A 24,636-nucleotide genomic window follows, 5' to 3' on the forward strand; every position below is an offset into this window, starting at 1 on the left:
GTTAACAAACAAACCGCGGCATGGCGAGCCCCGCACAGAAACGTCACTCACCCGCCGCCGGCTCCGGTCTGCGCATGCGCCGGCTGCCTGGCAAGCCTGCACATCAAACAGCCAGAGCCGCGGGCGAGTACGCGCCGCTCTCTGCAGGCGCTGGGCTCGGGTCCTGCGGCGAGAATGCTCACTGCCGGATCCGACCCGCCCGTCTGCAGGTGGCCTTAGTCTTTTCAAGCAATGCTTCGTTTGCTGCGTGCAAATTAACACGCGCTGCAGGTGGAAAAAGTTCAGTAAAACACACCGATGCTTGTGCAAAAAAGTATCGCTCCTTCCTCAGAAATGCAGTGCTGAGGCAAACGTACGTCTGCTGGTCAAGAGAGCCCTTAGTGTACAGGCTATGTGTAAGAACAGCTGACTAGTCCGGGGATGGGGGGCATGTAGTGACCAGAGAGATCCGGACTCATTTTAGGGGGCCGAATTCCCGGCTGAGTCACCCCAGCAGTCCGGCCCCGCCCACAACAGTCCGGCTCCGCCCACAGCAGTTCGGCTCCGCCCACAGCAGTTCTAGGCAGCGGCCGCCGCTCAGCCCCGCACTCGCCGTGTGCCGCTGTACAGGATGGGCTGAGCGCCTCTGCTCCCCGCACTACCTATCCGCAGTGACACCCGGAGCGACCGGTGGACGTTCTCCATGTGGACGGAGGTGGACATTCGTCGTCTGTTGCGCAATACTACCGATGCCAAGGAGCTCCCCGAGGTAAGCGCTGCGGAGAGATGCCGTATCCATCGCCGTATCACGTGTGTCGTATGCTTCATTCCGTCCACGGGAGTTTTTTGCCTCTGCGTGCTTCATTTGTAACTTTTGTCAGAAAGTCTCACTTCTCAGGATTCCAATATGGAGCGTGCTAATAATAATCACGGAACCAAGAAGAATGTGATCTACAGATGGGATCCCTACTGTACACCCCCGTGATGCCCTACTGTATGCCTACTGTACACCCCCGTGATGCCCTACTGTATGCCTACTGTACACCCCCCTGATGCCCTACTGTATGCCTACTGTGCACCCCTGTGATGCCCTACTGTACACTCAGCGATCAGGCTGGGAAATCCTCTGTCTGGAAGCTGCAGGATATTCTTGTGCAGCATTGTGAGCGGCTTTTACTGTAAAGATGCAAAATATGATGAATTATTGGATTGTGGATTCGATTTTTAATGATCTTTGCAGAATTATATTTTCCGTCTCTGGCTGCTTTTCCTTGTACTCCCTGCAGCTGAGCACATTGGGCTACAATTACATGGGCAATATTCCCACGTGTTTTGTGCGTTCGGAGCTGCACTTGAGTGTGAATAGAACCTGTTATTTTCGATGGGTAACCTTACAAGTGATTTTTCGCTTGCAATAGTGCAAGATAGAAAAATCGCAGCATGTCTTTTTTTTGTGTGACAATTTCACTGAGAATTGTGCATTAATTTCTGTGGGGGTAAAAATACGCGCATCCCGCTTGCATGTAACTATCCATGTTTATGGAAGTGTGATGCTTTTTCTTCTATTGTAACCAATTATTTATTTTTCTACATATGTGAAGAACGCAGGTACGTCTGATGCATATTGCGCGTTTTCTGCACATGTTGTAAATTACAGCTAGCTGAGTGTAATATTGGTCCAATTTTCTCGGACAGATTTCGCACTCGCCGTTGTTCTGTCCGGTGTAGATGCGACTGCTGGTTCGGCTGAGACTAAAAGTGACCTTTTCATCAGTTCCATCGTGATCACTTAACAAGTCGGAAAACTGATGCAAAATGTCAGTTCTATCCGTCACAGAGAGAAAACGTGCGCTGGGAAGAACCACTTCAGAAAGCCGTAATACAGACGCGATCCGCATCTTGGTCATCGTAAGATCCCATGGTGCTCGCTGCCCGGAGCAGGAGGGCTGGGTATAATCAGGAGAACACAGACACAAACCTGCAGCTGCATTACAGCTGGCGGAGAGCAGCCTTGCTTGGAAAACAATTAAATATCAAAACCAGTAACTTAGTAACAAGTAATTGTTGTAAAGAAATGCTGCCGTCATAATCCAAAATGTATTGTGCACGTAAAGGAAAAGAATGGTCAGCTGATCAGTAGGGACCCGTTCATGGCCAAAACTGGCCGCTACAAGGGCCCTTACACCAAATTATTACTGTTCAAGAAAATTATTAGATTGTGTGAATCTGAACAATAATAATTGTTCAGTGTAAACGCGGCCAACGGTTGAACAACTGATAATTTGTTCGCTTATTGCTCATTTTATGCAGACATATAAATTCTTGTTCGCTCCTCGTCTGTGCTGCGTGTAAAAGGACCCTTAGGCTGCCCTCACACGGGCGTATTTTTCATCAGTATTTTGTGAGCCAAAACCAGGTCCAAGATATGAAACAAATGCAAATCTCTCCATTCTGCTTTCTCTTGGGGCGCCTTCACACTTGTGAGGAAAAAAGAACACGTTTTTTTGAGTGAAGCAAAAGTGATTGAAAACGCAGAATTATGAAACCAATGATTTTCAGTGTTGTCATTCCCATCTGTGATGTTTTCACTCATGCAATGTGGAGTGGGAAAAAAATCGCAACATGTGCCATCTGTCTAAGTTTTGGGTTTCTTTTTTTTTTTTTCTGATCTCCCATGTTTCTCTATGGAATCTTCTTTTTATCGCAACACACAAAATTGCCATGTTTGTGTTTTCAACACTGGAAACTTTTATTGACTTTTGGTAATTTTTCTTTATCGTGCCAGCAGCGATGTGATGCGAGAGTATTCTCAGGAAAAAGCATAGCTGATGCTCAAAAATCGCAGGAACAAAGACGCAATTTTGCCACAATTTTCTCGTGGCGCAATCGCCAGTGTGAAGCCGCTCTTAGGATGGATGGTTAAGTAGATCAGTCTTTCAGTGGAAGTAAATCGATGGATTCAGATTACTTTTGCCTAGTGAGTATGGGATGGGGACCTATAGATGGATATTGGATGGCTAGATAGATACATAGATCATTATATATGTATTATAACTCTTTGACAAGCGGAATCTTATTTTAAGCCATTAATAAGCTCTTATTCACGTTTCTTAACAAAAGGGCTTTAAAAGCCTATTGCATGGGCAAATGATGGCACAGAAAAGTATCAGGGCCCATTAAAAGTCATGTGAAACTTTGTATAGAGATGTAGATGGGGAGATAGAATATATTCTAAAGATATATGGTTGCCATCAGTCTTCTGCATGCTGTGGATGGAATGTATAATACCTCATATACTTCTTACACTGCTGTCACACCTGTGTTACAGCTCAGGTCAGTGGCACGCCTGGAAATTTTCCGGGACGAGCTCCACTGCCGATAGTGATATAGCCTGGAAGATTTCTGGACTATGTTTCACTATGGGAGCTGCAGAGCACAATGCCATAAGCTGTGGCAGTGTGCTCTGCCTGCACAGACCCACACAGAACAGTGCAGGACTTTGAAAAACAGAAGCAGGAAGATATTGCCGATTTGCCCACAATCTCCCGCTTCTAAATTCAAAGTCCTGCTTTGTTTACAGGTTGCCGTAGAGACCATCAGCTTGTCAGAAGCAAGCCGATGGTCTCTGTGGCAGGGAGAGCTGGTGCTTGGCTGTCAGAGGACAGCCAGGCACCAGCTCTTACCGCAGAGATGAGAGAAAACCTCCAATCTCTGCTGTTAACCCTTTAAATGCTGCGGACTACGCGATTGCAGCATGTATATGTGATCAGGGGGTCCTGATGGGACTGTGGAAGTCCACTAAAGGGACAAAAATTTAAAAAAAAGTTTAAAAAAAATAAAACCCTTGTCTCCCTTTTACTTTGTAAAAAATTAAAAATACAATCACACATGTGGTATCCCTGCATTGTAATGACCCAGAGATGGAAGTTAGTACATTTAACCTCTTTCTTTTTTCCTTATTTCTTTTTTTTCCTCTCCCCATTTAAAAAATCCTAACTCCTTTATCCATCTACGTCGCTGTATGAGGGCTTGTTTTTTGTGGGACAAGTTGTACTTTTCAGTGGTGCTATTTAAAGTACCATATAATGTACTGAAAAACTTTTACAAAATTCTAAGTGGAGTAAAATGAAAAACGACATTCTGCCATCTTTCAGTGTGTCTTGTTTCTACAGCGCACAAACTGCAACAAAAATGACATGACTTTATTTTATGGGTGAGTACGATTACTACGATACCAAACTTGCTAGTTTTTTTTAAAATTATTTATTTATTTTTTTGCTGTAGTACTTCTCCGACGGCAGAAAAAATGTTCTGCTCGTGGAATGTGGTAACACAAAAAAGTATTTTCATGAAGTGTTTTTATTTTTAAAAAAAGTGTTTACATTGTGCAAAAGTAATAAAACCTAAAACCATTATAAATTTAGTATTGTCATAATAATGACCCATAGAACAAAATTAACATGATATTGTCCTGCGCAGCACACCTGCTTTTATTTGTTTTTATTTCCTGCACTGTTTCTTCGCACTGGTGTGTATACTCACAGCATATACGCAATGAGATTGTGTATGGAGGGTTTTGATAACGCGCTGTTAGAGAACAATGGGGTCTCTTGCGCTCAATACATGCTGCATTCTTTTTTTGAGCTTGTGTATTACTCAATTACTACACTCAAATGGGAGCTGAACTGCAAATACAGTGTAGGAGTGCAGTTCACAGAATGGCCTACAGAGTGTGGTACACAGGCATTCAGGCTACAGAAACAAGAGGTAACACCTGGGGGGATGGCAGGAAGCAACATAAGTGCCAGTTTCTGCCACACTGAGATGGAAGTTGGCTGAGAGCTAGAGTGAAAGGCGGTGCGAAGACGTCTCATCAGGAACTAGGAGCACGGACCAGTCAGGGCCTGTCCCAAATCTGACAGAGGAGGATGCCTCTAGACTCCCCAGGTGATGGGTGGTGACAGAGACCCTGTAGCCTGTGAAATAAGTATTGTATGCTGTACAAGTGTAAGGGTGACTACCCACTAGAGTTTGCGAATTTGCTGCTTTTTTTTTTTCCAAGTGTCTAGTGGGCTTTCTAATGTTAAAAGCGCATCGTGGCAAATTCGCAATTTACCGTGAAGTCGCGATTTTGCGCGATGTTAACATTAACCATTCCCATAGACCCCTGGAGAAAAAAAAATGCTGGGAATTTTGCAGTGAAAGAACTGTGATGGGTAGTCACCCTTACTGTGAGATAGAATAAATGCTGGTGGAAGCCAGAAGTTAAAGAAATTCACAACTCTGGAGCCTTTATGGTCGTAGTGTCCATTCCTGCTGAAAGGGAAAGCTGTTGATCCGATAGGTAAAGGTCCATTTACACAGGATGAATGTCGGGCAAACAATGCAGACACTCGTCCCTGTGTTTCCTTGCTCACGGAGCGGTCAGCAGGGGGGCGGGGCAGTGCAGGAGATTTCTCTCCTCTCGCTCCCCCGCCCCTTTCCACTGAGATAAAACAGCGACTGTTCACTACTGAACGGCCACTGTTTAAACTGAGCGATGAGCTCAAAGCAGGGAGCCCGGTCCCTGCTTTGTTTCATAGTGGGGTTACGTATGAAATTACCACCCACATACAATGTAAGAATATTAGGGCTCATACTGCGTCCTATGCCAAGAAGTAGAGCATGCTGCGATCTAGTTGTCGTGCGTATCTACATGCAGTGTTTACATGCTAATGTATCAATGAAAGTGCGTTGACTCCATTCACCACGTATCAGTTAGCCGCGCATTGCACACGTAGTTCGTGGTGAAGGAACCGCCCCCAGACATGAGCTCTGAGAGGTACATACAGATGAAGTAATGTGATCATCCCAATATATAGCAGCTCTTCAGATTGTACTGATCTACAACATGCACTCGGCATCCAACAAGGGTGTTGACAAAGGAATTTTTTCCATATATTTGAGTTCTTGGGGGGGGAAAAGCTGTTTGTGAGTCACAGACTAAACCACAATAGTGTGCTCGGCCTGCGCCCAACATGACGGACTCATTATTTTTTCTTTTCTGGGTAGCGTGCGCTGCTTCTGTTAACTTCTTAGTAACTGCATGAGCCTAGGCTCAACGATCCTCAATCTCTAACAAGATTTGACAATTCAGGAGGCCTAGGGGGCATTTACTAAACATGCCAGTTTCTACAAAAAAAGGCTTACATGCCCTTTAATACATTGTGCGTGTTTGTTTGTTTGTTTGTTTGTTTTTTGTTTGGTGTCTTGTGTGTGGTTTTTAGGGCCCCTTTACACAAGCATATGCAGATTTGCATGTACCTCAGGGTTGGGCTTTGGCAAATCAAATGATTTATTTTATTTTTCTCACGCGTTTTTGACATATTTTATTGTACTTCCTCATGCAGGGCACTTCATTAGCACACGGCAAACAAGACGCAGTTCTTGAAATGGCTAATAAGTTCCAGATGTGTTTTTCCAGTGTGATTATGCAGCATATTCCGCAACTCCTTACATACTGCGCACGACTACTATGGGGACCATTGGTGCACAAATGCACAGAGAAGCAGAGCATGCTGCATTTTTTGGGGGAGGGCTTTTTTTCCCCCACGACTGAAATGCGCACGCAAAATATGGAAATGTGAACAAACGTATTGAAATCAAGGCGCTCTTTTCTCTGCAAATTGCATGCACATACACATATGTGAAGGAGCCCCTCGCTCGACAAGGGGTTGTGGTTTATTGATCTCGCCATAAAGGGGTGTGACACTGTACTAAAATTGCAAAAAAAAAAGTTGCAGACTAAGACAGACGCGTCTAAAGACTGCACCAAACAGAGCCACTGTAATGCATTCAGCACATTAGACTGCCTGCTTTATGTTTACACTGCATACGGCCGGGCTCATAGGAGCGTATGATTACCACGGATTATCTGTGCGCTTTACGGTAGTTTGCTGACAAATACGTTGCCTTATGCAGTTCTCCTCACACTTCTGTGTAGGAATTGCGTAATGTGCGCACACAAAAATGAACGCAGCATGATCTTTTTTGCAGGGGGTCCTATTTTGTGGTATTTTGCAGGGGGTCCTATTTTGTGGTATACACTTAACATTTAGATGATTTTTATTTTTTTCTTTTATATATTTTTTTGAATTTTACTATGCTTGACGAATGTACTATTTTATAGTATGTGTTGTAATGGATGTGGTGAAGCCAATTATGTGCAGGTTTTTTGTCCTTTTTATTTTTTCAATATTTAAAGTGATATGTAAGGCCAGTCTCACATAAATGAGCCAGCAGCGGAATCCAGCTCTGACCCCGCGTACCTTTTGCTTTCTGTATTGCGGATGCTTGCCGTCGGTCATGAGCGAACAGATTTTTTTTTTTTTTAGATATTTATTTTTTCTGCGTCATCACTAGGCGATGATGCAGGTATCCGCAATGTCAGTTGTGGATGGGCTGCAGGCCAGATGGCTTTCATTGACTTCAATGGAAGCCTTTATTGTGGATCTCGCAGATGCCGCGATTTCTAAATCCGATTGCAGAAATCGCAATTGCTATTTGCTCATCTAAGTGGAGATGCGAATGTCTTTTTTTTTTTTTTTTAAGTGCGGAACACCCGCGGATTGTCCGCATGGGTGACTATTGCAGATTCCGCAATTGAAATCCGGCCGTCTGAGACGGCCTCATAAGGATAAAATAAAATTTTTCTGTAAAAATGCTTAGATACTGTAGCCAACAGTGACTGTAGAATCTGCAGGGTTAAACGGTGTAGCGGAATGATTAAAATTCCTTTTACTCCTTTTCTGGGGGAAAAAAGACCCCCCCCCCCCCCCCCCCCCATCCCCCAACACACACACACACACACACACACACACACACACACACACACACACACACACACACACACACACGTATGACAGTGAGCGTGTGTGCACATTTGTGTGAAGGTTGATCACATCATGAACAGTCCATATCTCCCTCCCCTGGGACAGGGGGCAGACGGGAGCGTCACAGATCTTTTACGCTGGCTGCTTATCTCTCCTCTCCCTGGAACACTGACTGAGGTGCAGTTGTGAATATTGAAGCAACTGTAGCTCCAGTTCTGTGAGTGCTACCAGCATGCATTTAAAATGACACCAAAATCACTTTGATAGCCGGGATAGAACTGGAGCTACAGCTGTTTAAAATGGAACAAGCGTTGCTCTTCCTCAACTGTAATGTCCTTTTCCTGCACATCATGCAGATGTTGTCCTAATCTGTACGGGGTTAATATTAACTGTAGCAAATACATTCATGCTGAAGAGCAATATGTAACGTTTTTGCCAAGACTGACAAATGGCTTTATGGAAAAACTGATTACAATATTTAATTTTATTAATAAAGCCTAACATGTGAGGTTCTAAGAACAATGGTAGGGCAGTCTTGGAGATGCCTTATCTGAGCCATACACTGCCCATTCCTGCAGCACAGGATATGTCCTGTTTTGTCCCTGAGCCCTGAAGACTAAACAACAACTCATGTACCGTGTTTCCCCGAAAATAAGACAGTGTGTTGTATTTTTTTGTTCAAAAAGGTTTAATTTTTTTTACCTGTCTAGCTTCCTGGACACTACTTAAATTGACTTTTTAAATTAACTGTTAGCAGGGCTTAATTTTGGAGTAGGGCTTATATTTCAAGCATCCTCAAAGCCTGAAAAATCATTTTGCATCCTCAAAAATTCTGGAAAATCATGCTATGTCTTATTTTCAGGGGAATCGGGTAAGCGGCAGTGCTATACCTGTTTTCATAACGCAGTATTCCATGTTGTCCCGGCTATTACTCATAATATTTTTCTTTTCTGCAGGTCTTCAGTCATGTAAAATGGATACAAGTGGTTACTTCTATGCTAAGGTACAGATCATACCAAATGATGAACTAGACATGAACCGCTTACTTGTTGTAGTCGCTGGGTTTTCAGCTCACCTAAAAACTGTGAGCAACTATCGGCCCGTGTAAAAAGGCAGTCGCTCATCTATAAATGATTGCCTGTCTGCTCTGAATGAAGACAGGCGCCTGGAATAATCTCTGGCGCACTACGCCTTTATTCAATGACCAATTACCGTTCCTGTGTGAAAGCACAGGAGCGATAATCACTGAAACAGTCATCCCATGTAAAAGTACCCTAAAGGTCCTGAGAAACTCCCTTTAACTTCCATCTTGTGAACTGTGAAGTATGTTTGAAGACAGACTACAGCGTTACATCTGTTGCATGGTTTAGCTAAGGTCATGGTTTATTGGGGAAGATGGTTTTATTTGGTAATGTGAAATTGCATTCGAATTGAGAGGAAATTCTGCTTCCTAAAGCAAGTAGAATGGACCTTGGTTTAGGCCGGCTGTCCATGGGCGTTGCGAAGTCCCGCGGGAGCTGCCGCCCGGGAGCAGGAGCCGCACACGAATCTCCGCCGGTCCGCCTAATCTAATAGGCTGACTGCGGAGAATCGGAATGATTCTCCGCTCGTGGACATGGGGCCGGCGCTTTCCATAGCAACGCTATGGAAAGCTTCAGCCTGCGTGATTCGCTGGCGAATACACAGTTGTGGACGGGGCCTTATGTATAGCTATCCCCTTTTTTTTTTTTTTTTTTTTTTTTCAGCATTGCAAATGCAAAAAACAGGAAACTGAGACATGGGTTCACAGTTGTATCTTGAAACTGGCAGATCCAAGTCGCAAAACGGAGGAGAGGTTTGGGATAGTTGGCTGCACATGTGTGGAGTGCTCTACATTCTAGTTTATTGGGGGTTAAGAGAACAGTTGCTTGTATAGTTCCCCTCTCATTCCCTGGTTTGATGGACCCTCCTCTCGAAACTGATTGGCCAGTTCGAATGTCCAAATTTGGGAATTAGCTGAAAACTTATAATATTTAGATATCTGTCTGTATCTCTAGAGAAGTTCAAATTGCTTGGGTGATTTATGAATTGCTGCTTTTATTTCCAAGCCCTGCTTCCTCTGATTGCCAGCTTGTGGACCTGTATGTGTGCAGCATACTGACTCTCTCCCTTGTCAGTTTTGTATCTGGTGTACCGGCTCTTCCAGTTATACTCACATTGACATAAGAGAGAATGCAGGTCTCCTCCGAAATATATAACCTGTTGTGTGAGAATATTACTGACCGGCCCATGGACACTAATCATAGATGCTTTCCAATGCATCATAACCTACAACAAGTAGTTACAAAATTGCACTTATTCTTGTAACAGCCTATTTATGTAGATGTTTGCAGATGTCCATAGTGACTTAGGGCCCTTTAATTCAGGATGATTGTCAGGCACTTCAGCGATTTATTGCTCCTGTGCTTTCACATGGGAGCGATGATTGCTCTGTGAATGCAGGTAGAGCTGTCCGGAGGCCGCTTCCATTCAGAGCAAACAGGTAGTCATCCAAACATGAAAACTGCCTGTTTACTCAGTCCGATCATCATTTGATATATATAATTTTTTTTTCTTATGCATACACAAATTGGATAATATTTTGTTTGCTTATCCTTCGTTGTTCAGTCGCTGGCAGCACTTAACGATTTTCGTTCAGGTTCACATTATCCAGTGAGAATCTGAACTATAATTGTTCCATGTAAAAAGTTCTCTTACTTGTATCATCATCATTAAAGCAATTTTAAAAGGACCAAAATCCCAAACTGACACTTCTATATCTCTTCACCGTTGTGAAGGTTTTATTTACAAAAAGTTTTAAAAAAAAAAGCAGACTTTTACAGATGGGTTAAATAAAACCTGCAAGCGTGTTCTTGGCTAAATTTGCCCAGATGCTTTGCTTTAAGCTTTCTGCGATTTGTAACAAATCTTTCTATGTAGTTACAAAATGGTAAGATAAAATGATTGTTCTATCATCCAGAACTTTGATCTGTGTGATGATGTAATTCATATCAATGTAGGTAGCTGAAAATCAAAACCAAACCCCCTGCAGCGCTCCTACCTCTTCTGCATTCCTGCTTCCTAGTTATGACCAGGCTCAGATTCTGCACACTGGAGCTTGCTGGGTGTCTGGCCCATCATGTCAGAAGAATCACATCCTATGTCAGCACTCATATAGATAAATGCCATCAATGCATGTATACTCTATCTAGCTTGACGCTGCATTCTGAGGAGTGTGAAAGCGTTAGCAACACACAGAAATTCGCACAGTATTTGATTACTTGACCGAAGCCGTATTGCTGCATGGGTAACTATAGACTGTCTCAAACCCCAGCCAAAACCATTCTTGTATATATTCTTATGAAGAGAACTGATTGGATAGCTGCAGGCAGAACTAAACGTGTCAATTTGATACATTAAGAGACTTGACAATTGGCATAAAGAAATCGCTGATCACTGCTGTAGCTGATGCAGCGCCGCTTGTGACTTTTCAGCGTTGTTTGGTACTGCAGTCTATTCAAGTGAATGGGGTTGAGCTGAAGCGCCAGACGGCTGACGCATTTAGCACTGCTTAGTGTCGGAGTACAGAAAAACTCCACCTTGGGGTCTGCTTCACACGAGCGTATGCGCAAATGCTCGCCGCAGTGCAATGTATTTGCACTATGAACGAGCTTAGATGAGGTAAATTTGCGCACGTATTGGCGCATAGAATTGTACTTATACACGCAAGGCCACTCTTCATGAACGCGTGACACACCCCTTCTGTGATATAAACAGCGGTCCCCAACTCCAGTCCTCAGGGACCACCAACAGGTCAGGTCTTCAGGATATCCTATAGTAAGAACACCTGTGGCAATATCTGAGGCACCGACCATAATTACATCACCTGTGCAACACTGAGGAAATTCTGAAAACATGACCTGTTGGGGGTCCCTGAGGACTGGAGTTGGGGAACACTGGTTTAAAAGGCTACTTGGCCTAGTGAGGTCCAGATGTGTTCTCTTCCCCGGTTTTTGCACAATGTTTCACGCATCTCTTTACGTATTTGTGCACCTTCCGTAGACTTCAATGGGCTTTAGTGCACAAATGCACACAACAATAGAGCGTGCTGTGCTTTTCTACGCGGGGAAAAAGAGTAATGGGCATGAATGCATTGAAATCAATTCTATCTTCTGTGTATTTCGGGTGCAGATTTCAAACACGCCTGTGTGAAGCCGCCCTGACCAGGGGAATAGTAACACGCAGTTGTTACTTCATATGTTTCCATGAAGGATAATAGAGCAATTGCACAAAGTACGGTTCTATCAAAGATGCTGTAGACTTATTTCATGTGGAATGGAAGGATTAGCAGATGTCGTATGTTTGATCATACTTCTTAAGGGCCCTTTTACATGGGACTACTTGTCAGGCGCAGATGCCCAGCAATGATCAATCGCTCGGTGAATGAAGGCGGAGTGGGCCGGGGATCGTTCCAGCCCACCTGCCTCCATTCACAGTAAGCAGGAAGTTGTTCATGCATGAATGCCTGCTTGTTTACACGGACGATTGTTCCAGATTTTATGCCTACATTAGCTATCCAACAAATAAGTGTTGGCGCATGCATTTTGACTAAATGACGACCATTCAGATTTTCGCTGGATCCCAGGAATCTGAACGATTTATTGGCCCGTGTAAAAGGGCCCTAAGGCACTACAGTTAGGGCAGGCTCACACAAGCATAATTTCATTGTGTATTACATGTCTGTAATACAGGCGGTGAATGGAGTCAATGAAAGTACATTGATCTTCATTGATCCATTCACATTATGTATAATATATATCTTATAATACACACGTAAAGGAACATGCACTATTTTACCATGTATTATGCACGGTAGAGCCCTATTCTCTATGGGTGTGTAATAAATGCTGTACATACGCAATTACATTCCATATCTGCAGCGTTTATAGGAAATGTTGCTAAGTAACAGAAAAGTAAATGAAGCCAAGAAGACCGCGCATGACGGCGTGTGTGAGAGATGCTGTCATGCGTAATGCAGAATTGCGGCACTATGCCGGCTCACAGTGGTAAAACACTGTTATACACATAGTGTTTTACCAAACGTTTGTGTGAGCCTGGCCTTATGTTTACTCTGGTGGTTGAGAGTGCATCCTCTATAGATTGAGTTGTAGCTTATGTGTAGAATCCCTTCACCATGCAGTAACATAACACATGGGCTTATACTGAACTCCCCTTGCTCCTGCTGTGTCCTGCACTGGTGCTCCGTACTCCACAGCACTAGGCAGTGACTAATTACAGTAATGTGTCTGCTGTGTGGATCTTTGCAGGAGTTCTGGAGAAACTTTCCTTTTATCAGTAGTAGCACATGCAGAGAGGACTACTTAAAGTAGTCCTGAATGTTCATGAGCTGCAGGCTAGTTATACCCCTGCCCACCCCCACCCTCTAGCCAATGATTGACTGCTGTCTGCATATCACTGTAAATAGAGAGAGCAGCCAATCATTGGCTAGAGGGCGGGGTGGGTGTGACTAGCCTGCAGCTCATGAATACACAGGACTACTTCTGTGTCTGGATGCTACTAATTAAATGTAAGTTCCTACAAAGCAGACATATCACTGTATTCAATATGACTGTTATCGCCTTGTGGTGCTCTGTGAAGACTGTAGAACAATGGTGACAGTCTCATTAAGGCTGTGTCCTCATGTGAGCATTAAGGTTCTTTTGCAGATTCTGTCATTTTCGATTGGTTACAATAGCACTTTTTCCTTTTGAAATGGCAATCCTTGTGTTCCAAATAGGTGTCCATGATAAGTAAAAGGGATCTGTTAGAAAATGGTTTCCTAGTAAAGACCCATCTAGATAACGATTATCGCTCAAAATTCGCTCAAAAGCCGTCTTTTAAGCGATAATTGTGTAACTGCACTGACATTGTGCAGTTTTTGTTATCCCATCGCTCATCATAGTCTTTCAGCGTGCTGTAAGACGACAATGAGCCTTATCAGGGATTCACAGCAGGATACAGCTGATACTATTGTTTCAGCTGTATCCCGCTCCTTGATGACAGCTGGGTATGAAGAACACAGCGGGTCCAGCTCTGCTCTCCATACCTGACACGGAGCGCTTGGCTGTATAAAACAGAAAACTGTGCAGAAAACAGCTGGATGCAGAAGGCAAGCTGGGACACCGCGCTTGTCTTCTGTATCCTCCGCTCTGAGCGCTCGGCTGTATAACAGCCGGGTGCTCGGAGCGGGAACAGCTCGATGCAGCAGAAAAGCAGGGACACCCCGCTTGTCCTCTGCATCCTCTGCTGGCAGCGCAAGGTGATCGCTCATCTTGAGCTGTAAATGACACAACGATTATCGCTCAAGTCACTTGAGTGACCTCTTTTGAGCGATAATAGTTTCTAAATAGTGTCTAAATGGGCCTTAAACATCTGCATTTTTATTTTTTCTTAGGTTTAGATTTGCATTGTGGTTTATAATTCTAATTGTTGGTGCAAACACAACCTAATTAAAAACGTTGTTCACTTTTGTGTTTTCTCTCTAGTATTGTAGGTTCTGGCTCCATCATTGGATATGCTATATTTCAGAATGTTGTCAAATCACCAGAGGTGAGCTTCTTGCAAATATGAGTGAAATGCGTTTTGCCGTACATTAATCTTAATGTTTCTATCTTAAAATATTTTGCACATCAATAGGACATGCAATAACATTATGAATGGTCGTGGATCAGCCTCCAGGCTGATCTCGAAGACAAAGGGACCAAGGTTTCTTCAGCGCTTTCCCTGCATGCTGGTGCTGCTGTCCATCCGCTTAACAGTGAGCTGCAGCATAGGTCCATTCCAGTGGAGTGCTGGAGTGCAGGGAAAAACTGAAGGAATGGACTCTGCTCTTATTACAGCTATTCACTTGTTTTCTTTAGCTCATATTACTGTTCTGTTCTAAGAATGCAAGGCTGTCTTCAAGGCCATTTTACAGAAGTCTTATGAGAAATGGTTCCAATTGGCCTGAAGGAACTCCTGCCTCTAACTAAGGCCGCCTGCAGACGGGCGGGTCGGATCCGGCTGCGAGGATTCTCACTGTGGGACCCGACCCGAGCGCCTACAGAGAGCGGTGCGTACTCGCCCGCGGCTCCAGCTGTTTGATGTGCCGGCTTGACGGGCATCTGGCGCATGCGCAGACCGGAGCCAGCGGCCGGGGCAGTGACGTTTCTGTGCGGGACTCTGCGAGCCCCGCACAGAAATAGGACATGCTGCGGTTTTTGTGCCGCGTGAGATTTCGCGCGGACAAACCGCAGCCGTCTGCCTAGGATTGCGTTTGCTAACGCAATCCTATGGCGGCTTCTAAGGGCGGAAATTCTGCGGGAAATCCCGCCGCGGAATCTCCGCCTGTCTGCAGGCGGCCTAAGACATCAAAGTTTTTCTTGCGTTTTAAGAACCAATGATATTGAATTGTAGTAAATTATAATTATTACAAGTGAGGCGTGTTGTAGCCTCGTTTCAAATGTTTTTGTATATATACTTCTGCTTTATTAACCGAATAAACAGATGACTGCCAATCGCATTTAATGTGTGATTTGTAGGCTTGCTCGAGCATTAACTATTGATTGAAAACATACCAATTAGCAAAACATTTTGCCAACAAGACATTAAAAAGAATGTTATCCTAAACATTGCGTACGTGTGAAAAATGTTACAAGTGGATGGTGTACCGTGGAGAAACTTCTTCAGCTATTGGTAGAAGAATATCTTAAAAGGGTTTTTTTGAGTAGTTCTTCGTTTAAAGATGGGCTGCCAATGTTAAACAGACCAGTGTATACTTACCTGTCCTGTCTACCACTGAGGTCTGTAATTGGCTGCAGCAGCCTGTAAACACTGACCCCCAGAAGAGTGAACGGGGGTGCCACGCTGGAGCTAGTCATCTACTCGCTTGTCGTAAGCTAGTCATCTACTCGCTTGTCGTAAGCTAGTCATCTACTCGCTTGTCGTAAGCTAGTCATCTACTCGCTTGTCGTAAGCTAGTCATCTACTCGCTTGTCGTAAGCTAGTCATCTACTCGCTTGTCGTAAGCTAGTCATCTACTCGCTTGTCGTAAGCTAGTCATCTACTCGCTTGTCGTAAGCTAGTCATCTACTCGCTTGTCGTAAGCTAGTCATCTACTCGCTTGTCGTAAGCTAGTCATCTACTCGCTTGTCGTAAGCTAGTCATCTACTCGCTTGTCGTAAGCTAGTCATCTACTCGCTTGTCGTAAGCTAGTCATCTACTCGCTTGTCGTAAGCTAGTCATCTACTCGCTTGTCGTAAGCTAGTCATCTACTCGCTTGTCGTAAGCTAGTCATCTACTCGCTTGTCGTAAGCTAGTCATCTACTCGCTTGTCGTAAGCTAGTCATCTACTCGCTTGTCGTAAGCTAGTCATCTACTCGCTTGTCGTAAGCTAGTCATCTACTCGCTTGTCGTAAGCTAGTCATCTACTCGCTTGTCGTAAGCTAGTCATCTACTCGCTTGTCGTAAGCTAGTCATCTACTCGCTTGTCGTAAGCTAGTCATCTACTCGCTTGTCGTAAGCTAGTCATCTACTCGCTTGTCGTAAGCTAGTCATCTACTCGCTTGTCGTAAGCTAGTCATCTACTCGCTTGTCGTAAGCTAGTCATCTACTCGCTTGTCGTAAGCTAGTCATCTACTCGCTTGTCGTAAGCTAGTCATCTACTCGCTTGTCGTAAGCTAGTCATCTACTCGCTTGTCGTAAGCTAGTCATCTACTCGCTTGTCGTAAGCTAGTCATCTACTCGCTTGTCGTAAGCTAGTCATCTACTCGCTTGTCGTAAGCTAGTCATCTACTCGCTTGTCGTAAGCTAGTCATCTACTCGCTTGTCGTAAGCTAGTCATCTACTCGCTTGTCGTAAGCTAGTCATCTACTCGCTTGTCGTAAGCTAGTCATCTACTCGCTTGTCGTAAGCTAGTCATCTACTCGCTTGTCGTAAGCTAGTCATCTACTCGCTTGTCGTAAGCTAGTCATCTACTCGCTTGTCGTAAGCTAGTCATCTACTCGCTTGTCGTAAGCTAGTCATCTACTCGCTTGTCGTAAGCTAGTCATCTACTCGCTTGTCGTAAGCTAGTCATCTACTCGCTTGTCGTAAGCTAGTCATCTACTCGCTTGTCGTAAGCTAGTCATCTACTCGCTTGTCGTAAGCTAGTCATCTACTCGCTTGTCGTAAGCTAGTCATCTACTCGCTTGTCGTAAGCTAGTCATCTACTCGCTTGTCGTAAGCTAGTCATCTACTCGCTTGTCGTAAGCTAGTCATCTACTCGCTTGTCGTAAGCTAGTCATCTACTCGCTTGTCGTAAGCTAGTCATCTACTCGCTTGTCGTAAGCTAGTCATCTACTCGCTTGTCGTAAGCTAGTCATCTACTCGCTTGTCGTAAGCTAGTCATCTACTCGCTTGTCGTAAGCTAGTCATCTACTCGCTTGTCGTAAGCTAGTCATCTACTCGCTTGTCGTAAGCTAGTCATCTACTCGCTTGTCGTAAGCTAGTCATCTACTCGCTTGTCGTAAGCTAGTCATCTACTCGCTTGTCGTAAGCTAGTCATCTACTCGCTTGTCGTAAGCTAGTCATCTACTCGCTTGTCGTAAGCTAGTCATCTACTCGCTTGTCGTAAGCTAGTCATCTACTCGCTTGTCGTAAGCTAGTCATCTACTCGCTTGTCGTAAGCTAGTCATCTACTCGCTTGTCGTAAGCTAGTCATCTACTCGCTTGTCGTAAGCTAGTCATCTACTCGCTTGTCGTAAGCTAGTCATCTACTCGCTTGTCGTAAGCTAGTCATCTACTCGCTTGTCGTAAGCTAGTCATCTACTCGCTTGTCGTAAGCTAGTCATCTACTCGCTTGTCGTAAGCTAGTCATCTACTCGCTTGTCGTAAGCTAGTCATCTACTCGCTTGTCGTAAGCTAGTCATCTACTCGCTTGTCGTAAGCTAGTCATCTACTCGCTTGTCGTAAGCTAGTCATCTACTCGCTTGTCGTAAGCTAGTCATCTACTCGCTTGTCGTAAGCTAGTCATCTACTCGCTTGTCGTAAGCTAGTCATCTACTCGCTTGTCGTAAGCTAGTCATCTACTCGCTTGTCGTAAGCTAGTCATCTACTCGCTTGTCGTAAGCTAGTCATCTACTCGCTTGTCGTAAGCTAGTCATCTACTCGCTTGTCGTAAGCTAGTCATCTACTCGCTTGTCGTAAGCTAGTCATCTACTCGCTTGTCGTAAGCTAGTCATCTACTCGCTTGTCGTAAGCTAGTCATCTACTCGCTTGTCGTAAGCTAGTCATCTACTCGCTTGTCGTAAGCTAGTCATCTACTCGCTTGTCGTAAGCTAGTCATCTACTCGCTTGTCGTAAGCTAGTCATCTACTCGCTTGTCGTAAGCTAGTCATCTACTCGCTTGTCGTAAGCTAGTCATCTACTCGCTTGTCGTAAGCTAGTCATCTACTCGCTTGTCGTAAGCTAGTCATCTACTCGCTTGTCGTAAGCTAGTCATCTACTCGCTTGTCGTAAGCTAGTCATCTACTCGCTTGTCGTAAGCTAGTCATCTACTCGCTTGTCGTAAGCTAGTCATCTACTCGCTTGTCGTAAGCTAGTCATCTACTCGCTTGTCGTAAGCTAGTCATCTACTCGCTTGTCGTAAGCTAGTCATCTACTCGCTTGTCGTAGGCATTGAGTTTGAAGGTCATTGGAGCCCAGCGTGCAGCATTAGCAGGCAAACTGATGCAGTTGTGCTGTAATATTTTAATGAAAATTCATGTTTCGGAACATTTATTTAATCTGTAAAGTTGTGGGGAGATGGAGGAACGTTTGATTGCTGCAGGAGTCTCTGCACCTTATTGCAACTATCTCCATGCTTTGGTGAGAATAAATTGGCCACCACTGGGTATGAGGAATATCTAACTCTCTTAATATGATTACTTGGGGAGCAGAGTCCGTACAGTAGCAAAAGGTATTTAGCCATGTTTAACGTGGCAGCTAGTGACTTGCGGGTGCACGTTCTTGGCACCAGTGGCGATTAGTGCAGCAATTTTACTCATCCTCTCTGATACAGTGGATCTCAGCAAAGTCTCCGTAGGATTTGCAGCGTGGTATTGTGTTGGTCCCCGCATGGTTCATGTAGCCGGCTCAAGGTTGACTCAGCCTTCCATCCTTCTGAGGTCGGTAAATTGAGAACCCAGCTTGCTGAGGGGTAAAGATGACCGGGGAAGGCAATGGCAAACCATCCTGCAGAAACAGTCTGCCAAGAAAATGTAACAATGTGACGTCACCCTAGGAGTCAGTCATGACTCGGTGCTTGCACCAGGGGACTTTACCTTTTACATTGTGTTGGGGGCCTCTTGCTATACCGTTGCAGACACAATCGATTCACCCCTAGGTAGTGCAGAAACAATACCAGTAGCTCTGGTCAAGGCCCCTTCCCAACCCATCTATGGCACAAGTTAACCCTCTTAACTTGCTGCTCTACAACTACTACCTCTTGGAGGGAAGACTACCCCACTAGATAAGTTACATCACAGGACCATGTGAGCATTGTGGCAAATCTACACCCTTGCATTTTCCTGCGGTTTGTAGACGGATCACATATCTATCTGAAGCCTGTAAAGGAAAGAAATCATGTACAGCACATTACAGTAATAACTGTCCCATATCTTCAGGACAGACTCTCCATTCACCATCTTCCTCCACCTCGTGTTCTCCTTTAGGCAGGGTCCATGTGCTGAAGGGCTCTGTAAACTACCTACAGAACTGTCATGGATAGAGAGGTAGTCAAAGGAATAACTTTCTGTAGGGTTACTTTTTGTTTCATAGTAATATACTGTATCCCTCAAACATTTTGTAGATTTGAACCAGTAATGTTATCTTTCATTCTCAGGTTCGGCCGCTCTTTTATCTGAGTGTCTCTGACTTGCTTCTGGCATTTTGCTGGCTCCTTGGGGCTGTCCTCTACAAGCCTTTTACCCCCGATTTGCAATGTTTCAACTTGCAGGCATTGGGCCAGGTAAGCACACCTTATATTTAGAGATGTCTGTAAGGCATTGTTCACGGAGTGTCTGAACAGGCATTCATTTTAATTTGTTGCATACATTTTTGCAAATTCTGTTTTTAATGTAAGTATTTTCATAAACCTGCAATATTTCATCTACAACATAAAAAATAAATTCTGTATAAAACGTTACATAAGGAAGGATACATGTGAAGCTCATTCATCTTAATAACCTAGCCATAAGCAATCCTTCACACATGCGCTATGGATTCCATCTTTCTGCTCCATTGTGGGACCTGGAAAACAGAACTCCCAGGCCAAAGGGACCCATCTTATAACAAATGGCGCTACATTGGCTATAATGGGGTTTTTTTGGTTTCTATGCTGCTGTTGGGCATTTTTCTGGACAAAATAGGATTGCATGCTGCATGATTTAATTCAGGATTCTTGTGCAGTGGAACCTCGGATGCTGATGTGAACACAGCCTTAGTTTACACTAACCCAATAGTACTAGTTCAATGTTGTAGGTAATATAATTGACCGCTAACCTTATTGCTGGTTTCCTATGGGTTCATTTACACAGGCTGGTATTCTGGAAGTGAATTGTTTTATTACTCTCGTTCACAATCCTTGCCCAGTAATCCAATAAAAAACCTGTAATCCGTTGCATCTTTCGTGCAGGTCCTTTGTCTGTGCCGCCTCCCCTCATGTAGTGGAGGAATATCACACAGAATTTTAAGTAAAGTGCTCTAGAATTGTCCCACAAAAAAAGGGCATTTGCTGACCATGAGCCCCAGGGAATAGATGCATCTTGTTCATTAGCCCAGCCTCTTAGACATACAATAAGATGGGGTAAATGAAAAAGTTGCAAGAACCAGTTACACAGTATGTGCCAACACACAGTGCATGTTGCAAACAGGACAGTTTATGGAAAGCAGAGATGGATGAAAGGGTAATCTGTCTGCATTTGTATGTGTGGGCAGTGGTAATCCTAACAAAATCACAGAAGTGAATTTACAGGTATTCCAGTTTAACAAACTTTAGGCATTTACAAAAAAAACAGCTCTTCGCTAGTAGGCTTCACATTGGTCGAGAAAATGAATTCTCTGAAGTTCGTTTTCTCTAGCTTTTAGTCTAGTTACATATTCAATAAATGTATAATCTAATGTCTGTAGATATTTTCATAACTTATTTTTGCTGATTACAGTAGTTTTTCTGCGTGTCTAACATTTCTTGCGCTCTGCAGATGTTCTATCTTACCACATATTTGTACACCATCAATTACATGTGGCAGACCTGCAGTAACTTCAGGAGGAGGATCGTCCATGACACAAATCAGGTCAGTCAGCACACTTATGAAATCTGTACATTTCTTCAAGTTTTCATTCATCCTCTATCGTTCTACTAGAAAGTCTGACGCTAGAAAGACAAAAGAAAATCTGCTTACCTTCAGACCCTCCTCTCCTGCATAAAACTGTTCAGACGAAGAGTTACCCCAAGATCAATTACCTTAGGGCAGAAAAGGAATGGGACATAATGTAAACTTTGCCCTATTTTCTTTCTGCCACATTAACCATATTTAGAATTTATACAGTTACATAAAGAAGCCCATCTTGCTAAATTATATACCATTATGTCCTAATTGCCGTCTCTGATGGGGCACAATAACATGATCCCAGACAATGAACAGCAGTAAAAGAAAGAAAAAAAGTAATATGCAGCCAACACTAAACTACAACAACCTAAATCGGAGATCATTGCAATGTTTGCTGTTTAATCGTTATTGCCGTGTGATAGGTTGCCATGACAGTCGGGCACCTAAGAAAAGGCCATAGGTGATGAGGTCTGGCCTAATGGTGTCCCTGTCAATGTAATGCTGACAAGCAATAATGTTTTGAAATGCTGGATATAAGTGATCAAGTATCCCCCTAGCTGCACACAAAAAAATCTGCAGCTAATTTCACCCTTTCAATGGAATGGGTGAAGTCTGCCGTGAACCCGCACTAAATCAATGCCAAAATCCTCACCAATGGTGCGGAGATTATGTGGATTTACTGCTGCAGAAAATCTGCGATATTTACGCCAATTATGAACATACCTTTAGAGGTTGTTAACACGACAATTTGGTGATCCGTCGAGTGTATACATTGTAATACAGAAGGCATTACAACATATTGTATGATGTTCCCATAAACCTATAAGCATAGTCCAAAAGTGAATACTTTTATCTACGTTTGACCTCCCTAAGGTTTGTATGTTCGTTCTTTCCGGGATAGAAAAGTGTAGCATACTACGCCTTTGTCCCACAAATAAAGTACGCTCAACATACTCAATAGAAAAAGTATGTAAACATAAATATGTACTCTGCTATACTTCTAACTTGTACAATTTTTGTTCTTGAATGCCTAAAGTGTTCAGTTATGAAGCTCTTTACTAAAAAGTGAAAAATATGTATGTGTGTGTAATCTATATATCTTTTATTATTATTATTTTTTTTTTAAAGCATCCTATGGCTGCCTGTCCATGGGCGATTTTAAATTTTTTTTTCTCTCTCCCCCCTGCGTTTCCCATGGCGATGATCCACGGGAAATGCAGTGAATGTTTTCCATAGACTACTATGGAAAGTGCAGCCCTGTTGTCCATGAGCGGAGAATCCTAGCGATTCTCTGCTCATGGCATTTAAATTGCAGCATGCCGCGATTCTCTGCCAGATAGGCTCAGCGCAGAGAGCTGGCAGCTCTCTACGCTGAGCCTGTGGACAGGAGGCCTAACATGGGAATAAATGGCTATGCATTTAATGTATATACTAGAAAAAGTACATGCATGCTTAATAGAGATGAGCGAACGTACTCGGATAAGCACTACTCGTCCGAGTAATGTACTTTATCCGAGTACCTCCCCGCTCGTGCTGAAAGATTCGGGACGCGCTGCGGAGCGGGGAGCTGCAGGGGAGAGCGGGGAGGAACGGAGGGGAGATCTTTCTCTCCTTCTCTCCCGCCCGCTCTGCCCCGCTCCCCGCTGCGACTCACCTGTCAGCAGCGGAGCGCCCCGAATCTTTCAGGACGAGCGGCGAGATACTCGGATAAAGCACATTACTCGGACGAGTAGTGCTTATCCGAGTACGTTCGCTCATCTCTAATGCTTAATTATGTTTGTATACCTTTTTTCTTTTTATTTTATTTAGGTTTAATATATATGCTACATGAAAAATGTGATGTGAGCAACCCCTAGACTATTTTATCATTGGCAGTTCAATATTGGAACATCTGAATTGTGTATTTGTGTCCTTTTACATTAGTTACAATAATTGTCTGTTTGATCGGATGCATGCCTTGTAATTGTAGCATTTCCTTGTGGACACACCCTGCTGTGAAACCATTGCTTAAGGTCACTTTGTTTTAAGATTAGTTCTAGCTTGTTTGATCATAAAAAAAATAACCAAGAGACTGAAAACAAACAGAAGTAGATTTGTCACGATTTCTGTATTTATATAGGTAAAGGTCAGGATTGTGTTGTGTCCTGTAGATCCAATGCCTGAGTGTTAGACTATAACTTCTCCTTTCAGATTACAGAGACAGAATGTTGCATTGGAAGAATAGCCACAGTTCTATGCAGGTGGGAAATCTATTCTAGGTTTCAAATGTATTTATTGAATTTCGGATGAAAAATGACAGCAAACCGCCTTAAAGACGCCACAGGGGGTAGAGCTAATTTATTCTACTACTATTGATGATTAGGACTATCCTTCTAATCTTACTATCTGTGCTGAATTCTACCTTGTTGTTTTATTGCAAATGTGTTATTCCAAGAGATATTTTAGAACCACCCAGGTAATAACTATCTTATCTAAGGCCAGTTTTAAATGTCCGAGCGCGATAGCTGGCCGTGAAACTCAGCCCAATATTGCGCACATGCAATATCCCTGCGGATGTGAGGCGTTTTTGTGTCAAACTGCCTCCCATCACTTCAGTACAGTTGCGATCCTTTAATGCTTTAAGCCGTGCCGGCGGATTGGCTAGTGCTTCCCATTGTTTTCAATGGCAAACCTTACATCTTATGCCGTGCTATATGGTTTCCTGCCCCATTGAAAACAATGGGTGGTGCGTTCCGAGGTACGTCCAAAGATGGGACATGCCGATGTGATGTGGGAAAAAAATCGCTTATGTATATGATCTAATTCAAAAAGATGGGGTTCATATTTGTGTGACTCGCGGTACACAAATCTCACTCGATTTGCTCGGCTATGTAAAAACGGCCTAACTCTTGGATGGATATAGCATCCCCAGAGTAACCCCAATATGCTAAGTTGATCAATGACACATATTTTCAATTGTTAAAGTTGGCATAATATAAAATCTCAAAGAAAAAAAACAAACTTTTCAAAGTAATAGAACCCCAGATAATATGGGAGTTAAGGAGATGGGGTGAGTTTGTATATATTTTTTCCCTTATGTACACTCTGGAGGGTAAACTATTATAATTATCGGGGCAACCTCGAATCCCATGCACCTTTTTGAAGCGAACACTACAGATATTAAAAGGGAAACGCTCCCTAGTTTTAGTATGGTTTGGTGTTTATGTACTTATAGCTCCTGGTCTGTGGTTTTTAAATTATCCCACCATGCTGTAATATACCTCTGGTATAAACGGCCAGGATAAGAGTTAACACTCAATCTTGCTTAAATGCCTTGTTAAATAGTGTCTGTAGAAGGAGTAGCATGTAAGCTGCATTAGTTGGGTGGAGGGACATTTTAAGGG

General features: G+C 43.5%; 1 protein-coding gene across 1 annotated transcript in view; it reads left to right on the plus strand.

The window, feature by feature from the left end:
• Positions 1–603: 603 nt before the first annotated feature.
• The window catches only part of TMEM116 (transmembrane protein 116), a 35,202-nt gene continuing 11,169 nt past the window's right edge, over positions 604–24,636 (plus strand). The window contains exons 1-6 of the mRNA XM_066603236.1: positions 604–748; positions 8,807–8,853; positions 14,414–14,477; positions 19,768–19,893; positions 21,125–21,217; positions 23,444–23,493. Of these exons, the coding sequence (XP_066459333.1) occupies positions 683–748; positions 8,807–8,853; positions 14,414–14,477; positions 19,768–19,893; positions 21,125–21,217; positions 23,444–23,493 (446 nt within the window). The 5' untranslated portion in view covers positions 604–682. The remainder of the gene's footprint in view (positions 749–8,806; positions 8,854–14,413; positions 14,478–19,767; positions 19,894–21,124; positions 21,218–23,443; positions 23,494–24,636) is intronic.

The sequence above is a fragment of the Eleutherodactylus coqui genome, chromosome 5 (genome assembly GCF_035609145.1).
Source record: "Eleutherodactylus coqui strain aEleCoq1 chromosome 5, aEleCoq1.hap1, whole genome shotgun sequence".
NCBI classification, from domain to species: domain Eukaryota; kingdom Metazoa; phylum Chordata; class Amphibia; order Anura; family Eleutherodactylidae; genus Eleutherodactylus; species Eleutherodactylus coqui.